The sequence below is a fragment of the Haliotis rufescens genome, unplaced genomic scaffold, assembly GCF_023055435.1.
Source record: "Haliotis rufescens isolate VD_foot unplaced genomic scaffold, xgHalRufe1.0.p SCAF_3, whole genome shotgun sequence".
NCBI classification, from domain to species: domain Eukaryota; kingdom Metazoa; phylum Mollusca; class Gastropoda; order Lepetellida; family Haliotidae; genus Haliotis; species Haliotis rufescens.
The window spans coordinates 1,815,886-1,828,220 of NW_025964001.1; the positions used below are offsets into that span (position 1 = coordinate 1,815,886).

Sequence of the window (12,335 nt, forward strand, 5' to 3'; positions counted from 1 at the left end):
GTTTTCTGGTGGGTCTATGAGACGCAACTCTGCACAGCGAACTCCACCATTCCAAACGAATGGGTCAGGCATGTCCCCTCGTCGATTCAAAAAGATGTAAGAGACCGGAATTTCTTGTTGCAGAAACACGTTTGGTTCTCAAAAAACGACACCTTCAACCAGTTTTTGCGCATAGGTAGATTAATTCACTTTCTACACATGCGCACCATTAATCGACAAAAGGGCGACAATGCGATATTATCAATTTATCCGAATTTACCTTACCTTGTAGCGCATTTAACGCCTTTTTTACTCATTTTAAATGTTCTAAATCATGTTTTTAAATGTGACGACAATGTGACATCTTTTGACCTTAAAAGACGTTACGTTACGTAAGTAAAAAATAATATTAAAAGCCCGACAATGCAACAACGTCACATTTCGAAAAATGCTAAAAATGAAATTTTACACTTTTTGCTTATTTTGAAAGGCGAGACGCGACAATTTCCCTTCCAGGATTCCATAGGTATCTAACTGTGTTCTGTGCATTTAATCAGGCGTGTACATATACATTGTCTCCAATTGATTATTTAAATAGTTTCTTTACTGACAGGCATCCATGTCGGCTTTGATGTTCCTCAATTGGGTGCATGCAGTCAGTAACAGCTGGAGCTGAAGATAAATCAACACAGGCGTCACTGTGGCGAAACTGATATGTTAGATCAATAAGAAGCTCTGGGCATGAGCATTAACACTAACATACGCTAATGGACGCTACACAACGTTCCGTAACATGTGTTGTATTTTTGTAAATCCGGGTTTGACACAAGGCTGGACCTTAGGGTAAAGGTTGACTTCCTGTTTTAGTCGACCGGTTCGAAAGACGTTTTCAGCTTGCATCCAGAGGTACATCCTCAGAAACAAACGCCTTTATGATGTCTTGGATTTGTACCTTGCAGCTGATCATCTTAATGATGTACACATCCTCGCACGTTTGGACACTGTCTCTGGGTGAGTTCAGTTCATCATGCTACTATAATGTATATATATATATTTTGATTCACACGTATTGTGTATTTAGATCTGTTGAATTGGTAAAGTGCATCGTAACTTTTTTCACTTTTTTCAACTACCATTGTACATACGCAACCATAGAAACGTATCATAGTATTCGACAAACATAACCCCCTGCAAATCAAATTCACTTATTATTCTGATGTATCCTTTCACTGTAACCAACCTACAGTTTTAACAATATCATAAACAGTCTACTTAATGGTTCTGTCCATGAAAATATGACAACATGATATGATGATGATGGTAGTGATTGATTATTTTATAATATTGAGAAATGTGATGAAATAGAGAAGACAAGTAGCGTCGACCGTTATGAATAATTGAAGCGGATCAATTAATTGTATGGTTACATAAAGAAAAATGATCGATGCTTTTACTACATTCTATCATGTAATCAATATGCTTTAAATTTGTAACCAGATATAATCCTGAACATCAAGGAGTATGATAAATGCCCATATCCTGTGGTGTGCCATAGAAATGTCTCAGTCAAAAACCAGTTAAGCGTGACCAATTGGCTGGTCTCTGATGGTGAGCAATTTGCTGCGTCGAAGACAGGTAACATTTGCTACGTATATAGAAATCTCATTACATTATGGCCTGGAGCTGATAATTTCGTTCTTACTTTCTTTTGATGTATTTTAAATGTAATTAGTTTTTATATAGTGTTTTGTTTTGTTGTTTCTTGGGTATTTTTACTGTGTGGTCAGGAGGGGGCGGGGAAGGGTAAGGGGAGAGACAAATATTATTTTGTCAGTATTTCATGATGTGTTAAGAATCCCTAAATCCGTCTGATTGTAATGTATTTTACCGAAATCATAATAACCCCTGCAAACACAGATCCAAAGGTATAAACGCTATGAGTTTGATGATGGCTTCAACAACTTAAATTCTAGTTATTTTGATACTTTACTCCCAGTGACACAGTTTCAAAAATACTGTGTTTCGAGTTTCAGTGAGATCGGTACATGGGGATGTGGTTGTCCTGGCGGCTCTCACTTCCTGTCAGCGTCACTTCAGTCCCTCCTCCCACAGGGATGACCTCAACATCAGCCTCTGCTCCGTGGTGTGCCCCGACTTCCTATCCAGCCATACAATATATATTCAATCAGTGTTCAATGACACAAATAAAGAGCAGTCCTACTTTAATGCCCTTGTCAGACGCAATTCTATGGAGGTTGTCATTGGAGGCATTAACTTGATACTCGATCATGTGAAGTGGAAGACGTTCGTTGTTATAACTTCATATGACGAAGGTGGGATATAGGAACACTCTGTATTATTCGAAATCCTAATGACAGTGATTTAGGAGCATGGACGCAAAATATATCGTATTCCCTAAAAGCATCATATCAACGAAAGCCTAATGGAGCCACTTTGCTAGCTTTTTTTTAATTCGAAATATATTTATATTTTATTTATTTTCTTGGAATTTCGAGGTTTTTCTCGTTACTTCGTGGGGTTTTTTCGTTACTGCAATTATTTTCGCTATATTTCAGATATATCTCAAAACTCGGAATTTCATAAAATAATGCTACCAAAGTGCGTATAGATATATTATCATAACAGTACGAGATACTTTAACTTTGATTATAACCTAAACTGCAGGGAACTCAGAACGATGTCCTGCAAACCGTTTCCATTTTCACAACAATATATTGCGCAGCTTATGTCATTTATTACAATAACAGGAACCGGAACAAATGAACATGATGGTGATGATGATGAGACAGAATTCCAAATTTCGATAAAATAACTGAAAAAACAAGAAATTTCAATCAGTTAAAATGAATTAATGCGTCCAATGTGGCACCATTAGGCCCTGTATATATCTCGCAATTGCAATGGTCAATGATGGATATCATATACAAAAATATCATATATTATTGATATGACGAATCTGCAAATGCCTTTCACTAAAGCTACACGAGTGATAAGACGATCGTAACCGACATACTTTAACACCGAGCTAGGCTGTCTTTTGCAGGGTGTCCTATTTCACTAAAGCCAACATTCACAATCTGCATCTATCACCACTGTCATTAGTTTCTCGCCTAAAGTAATTATGTTTGGTGATATCCATTCCTTCACTGAAAGTCTATTCCCTTGGATCCGAAGCTGAACATAAATTATTATACAATACAAACAGTACAGTAACCAAGTGAAAGTTATCCGCATACATTACGGCGAAGATATGTTTAATCAAGTAACTGACTTTCCCACCAGCACATTATCAGTAAAGAAAGCTAAATCTGATAAAATACCTACACAATAACGTTCTTTGCAGTTATGACAGCACTATCTGGAGGAAGATTCGCTTCTCCCAAGTTACTGCTATACATGATAGATGATCCTAACAATCCACTTGTAAGTATTGACCTCGCCAGCGTCTACCAGTTGCTTACCGACAAGGACCTGAAACTTCTTGTGATGTGTCCCTCCGATTGTATACAGAAACTCCTCTGTCAGGTAATGTATGTTTCAAGTTCACCAAAAATAACTACATTATTTTCTACATGGTGTGAGTTCGTTCCTGGAAACTGTTTCACGTTTCACAATAATATACTGAGTTTATGTCTGTGTATATTACAATAACAATACCAGATAATACTGAGTTCATATCTGTGTATATTGCAATAACAGTATGAGATGATACTGAGTTCATATCTGTGTATATTACAATAACAGTACGAGATAGTACTGAGTTCATATCTATGTATATTACAATAACAGTATGAGAAGATAATTTCACTTTGACAGAACGTTGTTCTACAAACTGTTTCCAATGTAACAACATACTGCGTTCCTCAGGTCATTTATTAAAATAGCAGGAACCGAAACAAATTAAATTAACCGGTAATATATAGTGCAGGACATACATAGTTCCTGTAACCAGTTTCAAGCTTCAAGATAAATTAATTTGTGCACTGCGTCATTTGAAACAAAAATGATTGAAGCTTTACTCCTGTTTTACCCCGTTCTGGCAGGACAGGACATGCTTACCCTTTCCGCGAACATCTCGTGTCATCACTGATTTTCAATGGTCCATTTATATAATTTTTACTGTTATTTTGCTTTAAGAATCTGTTTCGGTGGATAACCTAGAGTGGTGTTTCTCATGCATTGACAATTCATAATTCAGTCATATGTATATGTTCTATTCCGCAAATCTTTGTACAATAATTTGAATTAGACACAAGGGCAATGGGCATATTTCAATGAAGATCATGTAATCAGTTCTATACCACATGAAAATTGCTTGGCAAAGACATATTAAGGCAACGGGGTACAGAATGGGGGGTTATATGATGTGCATAACTGTTTATTGTCAGGTTCGCTTGCTGGAATCGAACTCGTCAGTAACGAAGGCAACTAGGGTCTCACAATGGCTGATGGTTCCTTCTGCCGGAAGTGTCATGGATATTGCACTCAGTCGTCAGCCATTCAAAACTGATGATGTTGTTTTCCTTGAGTTCATGCCGTGTTCTAGGCACCATTCACCACTGGTAAGCAGCGTAAGAAACGTACTTGTATTTTATACAGTAAGAGGTGAACCGTAAACTGCAAAAACTAGTGTTGCTAAATTGTTATTGGTGTGAAATAATTTCGGGGCAAAAGAAAAAGCTTTGCATGTGTATGTGGATCATAGTGATATGGACATCCCTCTTCTGTCCTCCGTGGAAAAGAACTGATATAAAACAATCCAATTGAATTCTTAGCTTCTTATCTTTCTACCTGTGTCTCTTCAACGAAATGAATGCCTTTGTCATTTAAACACAGTGATGGTGTATATGCAATTATGTATACGTAATTAGCTCCTGTCATGTTTACAGCATCTGGAGAATATTACGGAACATTTATCAAGCTTAGGGAGTATTAATATGACAGACCTGGAGACTGGCAAAGCAGACTGCACACAGAAGGTATCTGTTTTTAATATCTGATGCTGAACTGTGAATCTTGTGATCAGATGGCCACAATGGCCTTAAATCTGACGACCACGTGTATGTCTCCTCCAAGTTCTATTCATGCATATAGTTTCATGCAATACCATAAATTCATTCCATTCATTACCTAATATATGTACACTGCATAATTAGCAGACACTGGCCAGCTATTTTGTTGTCATTAATACAGGGGAGATAAGAACGTGGCAAAAAAATCACTTTCGCGTTTCAATTAATTTGAAGGGAAGTATCATTTGTGAATGAATTTCTGTGTTGATTTCAGGTTAAACGATACAATAATTATGAAACTTGTTAAGTATTTTTACTAAATATACCGGAACAGAAAAAATATTTTTTATACGAACCGGTGTAAAAACCCATTGGTTAGTTACTATACTTGTCATATCTGACTCTGGTGTAAAGCCCCATTCGTTAGCTCAAATGGACACCATCTATTTTTGCAGACTGCAACCATAAGTGAATCCCCAGTTCAAGCTAAACTACAAGTACTCAGTATAAGCCATACTGAAACAAATCTAGAAACCGTCGGCTATATTGGGAAAGATGGTGCTGTGGAGATCAAGCATCAGCTCTATCATGATAACAAATATGGATTTCACAACCGAACATTAACCGTCGGAACTCTGGAGGTATTTACTATATACTTCATGATGCATTTGCTGTGTACTGTGGTGTTTAGTGTAGGCAGTGTAGCTATCTATACACAATTATAACCAACAAGAAAACAACGTTATCACCATCCTCCGCCCTTGGGCACATTAGAACTTTGTTTGTTCATATAATACTGAATATAAAGTATAAAAAGGAGTCCAATAATGCCTAAAAAAATATATAGGCACTTGGACCGCTTCTTGACATCATACAGAATGATTAAATGTGATACATTAAGAAGATATTGACGGACATGTTTCGGGAGAGTGGGTTCGTGTTTAAGCAACAGATTAAATGAGTTGATAAATAGCATACACTGGATGTCCACTGGTGAGACGACCTCCCTCTTCACGATTGATTGATGGCTTGGCTCGTCTGATATAGATAGCTTCTTGAATATTGATTTGATCTATCGTTTTCAAGGCTTCGGACATTAACAAGCCCTTTCAACGATTAGACGCCTGGTTTTCGTGTTGTACTTCTTTTGTCAACAGAAGGCGTTTATCTCCATTTATCATCCAAAATTGGCTCCCACTGGATATATCGCTTGGGTGAGATCAAGCGATATCTACAAGCGATATCTACATTGTAGATATCGCTGCAATGAAATTGCATCACGATGCTCTGCAGATTGTCATGGAAACCAATGACATCACAATCAAATGACATCACTAATGGCTGTGCTTCTGAAGCTGTCAGCAGTACTTTTTACACTTAAGACACTGCTTATTACTGTCTACAAAATGAAAACGTTGGGAGAATGATGTTGGATGATAAATAAAATTTCACGCTTGTGTCTTTAGATATCAATTCTATCAACACTCGTTGATATATTTGATATCAAAAGACACTCGGGTGAGATTCTATATATATGTTATATATCAGTGTGTGCCTGCATCGTCGTCTTTCTATCTGTGCCATTTACATAATATCATGGAAATGTTAATAGTTCCTTGTTCCCGTCCATATATCTTTGAATAATATTTCGATAGCAGCTATATCTCGTCAAAAGTCTTGAACCTGTAAGGATGATAGTAAACTCGACCACTTCGTGTTTGTAGTCTCGATGCTCTACGATTTCCCAGTTTGTTCAAGTAGTGCTGAAAATGGACCCCTACAGCGTCTGTAAACATGTTTTCAAATTTATATTCTGCACAAGCTATTTGTCAATTGCAAAATACTTATGATTAGATATGTCAATAGTACAATCAGCAACACGTTAGAAATATGATTCATCGTGTTTTGCAAAAGAAATAAGCAATTGCTGAAGATAATCAGGGGACAAGAAGAAAATGAAATAGTCGGGGCAATATATTTCATCATATTCTTTCTGGTGCTGATACAGTGGCACCCATTCGTGATCAGGAAGGTGGAAAATGAAACTGTCAGCTTCGACGGCCTTTGCATCCAGCTTTTACAGGAACTGGCGAAACAACTCAATTTCAGGTTCAGTGTATATTATATATTTGTGTGCGTGCGTGTGTGTGCGCGTGCGTGCGCGCGTGCGTGCGTGCGTGTGTACTATAACAAGGTGTAATATTGCTTCTGGGTAATCACTCTAGTACTATAACTCCACCGTGTCAGGTAATACCAAGGTGTACCCTTACTTGTTGAAATGTTGTAACAGGACTATGCTTGTGTTTGTCAGCTACACCCTGGTGGAGCCCAAAGACAGAGAGTGGGGTCGGGTACTGAATGGCAGTTGGACGGGGCTGGTGAAGTTACTTACTCATGGGGTATGTTACAGTCATAACACACAGTAATATTGAGGGTCTGTCAAATGTGCTGGCATAAATTGAGTGCATCTAGCAGCATATATACCCCTTACTCCGAGCACTGGGTGTTTATGGTAGAGAGAAAATGGCGGCAGTTCGTAAGATGTAAGGTGTCAATATTCTTACCAGCATTACCAGTGCCTACCTGGTAAATCAATGCGACAAACCTGTTCTACATCCATAAGAAATATCTGCCCATAACAGATTGTCCGATTCCGACTATATCATGAGCATGTGTTCATGAATCCCTATCAAATAGTCATGATACCAGGTGTTCGCGAAAAGGTGAGCGTATCCTGCCCCACCGGGGTCACCCATCATAAACACATGCAGAGGTTAGTCAATTAGTCACCTGAAACAACACGGGAAGATCAAGTACAAGTCAAAATAGGGACATCTTTTTTGTCACTGATGCGTCAAATCTGGAAATGTACTCCACATATCTACCATGTACGTAGGCATTGGATGTCATAACCTTGATCAAACAATTTCTGAGTAAGAGTTTAATGACGCTTTTTACAATTTTGGGAGAAAGAGCATGCTCGATTGTACGTCAAAAGTTGTGAAATGTGAACACCAAGGGCTGGAGCTGAAGGAATATGGCTCGACATGAAGGGAAGGTTGACTATTGGAAGGTTAAAATCATCCCTGGTGTCATACGTTTTTGTGGTCTTGTTTTGTTACTGCGAATCTGAAATGCATAGATCTGAAAGAGATAAAGCGATCTCACTGGTCTCCTCAATTACGTGCTTAGGGGGATAAATCAGTGGAAGGGAATTGGCTCTATGATGGTTATTGAAGTATATCAGGTCATAGATATACCTGAAACGTTAGTTAAACTTCTTGGCCAAATTACTTTATTTTGACTTTGCCAGTCCAAGCGGTCTTTCTGATTCATATGCATAAAAACAGATCAGCAAAAAAACATTATCTTACATTTTACGTTGATTTCTAAAGGACTACAATAACTGTTGACATGCAGGAATGTAAATGTGCCAATATTATGAAACAATTTAAATGAAACAGACGGGGAGTCCATTTATATAATGTTTAAGGAATAGTCTAGCTGTTTAAATTAGCAATTGTAGCAAACCGACACTTTATATCCGTACAATTAGTATGAAAATAAGATTGCTCTACATGACATACATTTTGTTACCAGTCAAACAGTGGTAATTGAAAGGTTTGCTAGGAATGCGAGTTTTTTTCTGAACAGAGTCCCCCTTTAATGTGCACACTTACAGCTTGTTCATAAGTGAGGAGTAACAGTAGTTGTTTCCGTTCTTCCAGGAAGTTGATTTGGTCGTGGCACCAATGACTATGAGTGACGGCAGATACACAGTCATCGATTTCACAGTGCCCTACTTCTACGTCCACTCAGTACTTATACTCAGCAAACAAGATCCTAATTCCAACCAACGCTTTACACTACTCTCCCTATTCCGCTATGAGGTTCTCATTTGTATCCTCGCCTCCTTCATCTTCTCCACTGTCTTCCTCTTCCTGATAGAAGAAGTGGCACCTGTCCCTTCGTGGACAGAGGACAGACCCACGGATATGCCGACCCGTTATGGGGATATACTCTGGTATCATTTTGGAGCTCTAATGGCGAACGGTAAAGGTTCTATTTGTTTGTTTGTTGTTTAACGTCGCACTCAGGATTATTCCAGCTATATGACGGCGGTCTGTAAATAATCGAGTCTGGACCAAACAATCCAGTGATTGACATCATGAGCATCGATCCATGCAATGGGGATCGATGACATGCATCAACCAAGTCTGCGAGCCTAAACACCCGGTCCCGTTAGTCGCCTCTTACTCGCAATGATACGTTCTTATTATTGCATATTTCATTTGCACAGCGATGTGTTTTTGTGTTATTCTTTTACAGAAGTATGCACTTTCTATCTCCATAAAAGGGTATCTATCCATTCACTGATTTGTATCTGTTTATCCGTCATTTTGGACATTGATAAATAAAGACGACACATTTTGGACATTGATAAATAAAGACGACAAACACATACCATGCAACGCACACCACTTCATGAAACTGAATCACGGGTCTTACATCGCAGACCATGTATGGACGGAGTTAATTGATTTGATTTTGTGGAACATAGATCTGCCTGTTCGAGACCCTGTTGCGTGGTGTCTGTAATACGAATACACACATTTGATAACAAGCATACGTGTGAATGACTGCTTCTTTATACTGTTGTGCTCTTTCCGTGCAGATACTGGCACCTTTATACACATGTGCCTCAATTTTCAATACGCCTTTTACTAATATTCCAGGAGGAGCATATCTTCCCAACACAGTGTCCGGACGTACAATGCTCAGCTGCTGGTGGATGTTCACGGTGATAATGGCGGCCACCTACAGTGGCAACCTCATAGCCTTCCTCACCGACGGACGACAGAAACCTCATTTCTCCAACCTGGCTGAGATGGTGCAGCAGGACACCTACCGGTGGGGGTTTGTGGGAGGAACAGCTCTCATCACTCTCTTTCAGGTCAGTAAGTACATGTGTGAGTTTGGTTTAAGTCACAGGTGTATATTCATATATGCTGTATAACATACACGCACGGCGTTACCGTTACGCGGTGAAATATCTATTCTACACTGGCGGTTCTTAATTGAATCATTATTGTCTCGTACTGATCTGTAAAAGGACCCATGACATGCTATATTACTAATTATGTTTTATCATACACAGTTGAAAGTCTAAGGTTAACCCGGGAATCGGTATGTACAGAACTAGATTGTGAAACAATTACACACATGATCAATGAACAATTTACAAATTCTATTGAAATACACATGATATAAAAGGATCACAATCAAATAAAAATACGTCAAGAAAATGGATGGAAAACATGCGATACAATGACCACACTATGAAGCAACAGCAGTGAACATATTATTACAGGCTCTATTCATAAAGTCATTTCATCCAGGGATCAGTCACACAAAAGGGTAGGAATGTCAATGCTTTCCTATAAGTACCCAGGCAATGATGTGCAAATAGACAGACGCAAGGTAGGTCGTGGTAGGAAGGCAGAAAGGCCTCGAAACGCCATCGTCTTGTACGTTTTATGGGTACAGTCTTCCAGAGGCTTTTTCATCGAACATTGTCGTTATGCTGGAAAAATAGAGCCATGTGAAGCTTCCAGATTCTTCCAGTGTCAACAGCGAAAGGAAAGCGAAAGGAAAGCTGAGTTTCATAATATTCTACTGGCGCTTCAATCAAATAACCACGTTCTTCATATGTAGTTACATGATAGGAAATATATTATTCAATGCCACATAATAACGGAACCTATGGCATGTTTTCAGGAATCCAACATCTCCGTCTATCAGAACATATGGCACCGTGTGGAGGAAAGCATGGCCATCGACCCTGATTGGTTGAGTCAGGATAAGGACGAGCACCTGCGCCGAGTGGTCGACAGCAAGTACGTCTACATTGCAGAGGCATCCACTTTGGAGACGTGGACGGACCCACGACGGTGTAATTTACAGATGTTAAACGACAACTTCTATCACAACAAATTTGCAGTTGGCCTACCCAAACACAGTATATACACACAACTATTTTCCAAACAGTGAGTACAGGATGTTTTGATGCTTTGTTTTGTGATTAATTTTGATCTGGGTCTGGGTGAGTGTAAACGTTTTGCATCAAAGTCCTTATGTTTCAATTTTGTTTAAATGTTTATCAAGACTAATCTAAGCTATAACAGGGTGATGACTAAATGTGATGAACCTACCGTGCTACGTTACCGTGCTATAACATTGTTATTGAATAAGCTGTTGTCTCAGTAAGTGTCCAACCTGAAAAGTTTGGGTGTCCTCAGTTCATGCTCTTTTGCACCCATACCTTCATTTAAATCTTATATCGGCTAAATACAGTCAAAGTCCCACATATATGTGATAATACAGCTTCAAGTTATAACAGGCTATGTCATAGGTAAACATACATATAAATATATACTTTGCATAAGTATTCTTCTGTTGTTTTGTAAATATAATCCCCACCTATTTCGAAAAGAGGTTTTTAAACACATCTACATAAAATTATCATCGAAACTTACTGAGGGCTTAAATATATAAATAAAAGCAACATAATCTCTTTCCACCATCAACAGAAATCTCGATTGTATGTTTCCGGCTGTGTTATGAACATGTGTATAAATGACTATCAAATAGTGACGATACCGGGTGTTCGCAAAAAGGTGGGCCGAACCTGCCCCACCAGTGGCCTGAATCCGTCACCCTTCACCTTAACAGATGTGCATGCTCGTCCAAGAGGAGGATTGCGTTGTATACTTTCTATTCACTTTTGCAGAATATTGAAACTATACGAAAGCGGCCTCCTGCATATGTGGTGGAATCGATGGAAACCAAAACAGTGTGAGCCAGCAAGCAGAAAATCCAGAAAGGTCGACATTGTAGCCTTGCAGAGCGCCTTCTATGCTGCAGGGGTGGGTGTGGCGATGTCACTCGTAGCCCTTGTGAGTGAAATTATTCATAAACGGCGATGTAAACAGAGACAGGAAAGACAGTCCTCTGAGAATGTTACAGAAGAGTCAGTTTGCCCCAATACTTCATCCCCGAAACTATCCTGTGAAGAAATACCTTCAAGCACCTGACGTACAACAGTGTTACACCAAAAGGAACCCAAGGCTTATAAACTGAAACCCCCATCTTGCATAGACATAAAATATAACATAGTTACATTTCTCTTGTCATTATGTTGTATAACTCATTCATTCAGATGAAAGCGCGTATGCAGTTTTTTCTTTGATCAATATGAAAACAAGAACTTGAGAACCATGGAACTATAGATCACCAGATATGGGCTTCAGATATTGTACCCAT

The 12,335-nt window shown here is 38.8% G+C and overlaps 1 protein-coding gene across 1 annotated transcript; it reads left to right on the forward strand.

Annotated features, from left to right (window-relative positions):
- Nucleotides 1-670: 670 nt before the first annotated feature.
- Nucleotides 671-12,195, forward strand: LOC124148475 (glutamate receptor-like). The gene is made up of 13 exons (XM_046519573.2): nucleotides 671-990; nucleotides 1,477-1,614; nucleotides 2,013-2,312; nucleotides 3,344-3,525; nucleotides 4,389-4,562; nucleotides 4,890-4,979; nucleotides 5,468-5,653; nucleotides 7,021-7,121; nucleotides 7,324-7,411; nucleotides 8,741-9,065; nucleotides 9,749-9,966; nucleotides 10,791-11,059; nucleotides 11,803-12,195. The coding sequence occupies exons 1-13, from the start codon at nucleotides 912-914 to the stop codon at nucleotides 12,104-12,106; spliced, it is 2,454 nt and encodes an 817-aa protein (XP_046375529.2). The 5' UTR covers nucleotides 671-911; the 3' UTR covers nucleotides 12,107-12,195.
- Nucleotides 12,196-12,335: the final 140 nt, after the last annotated feature.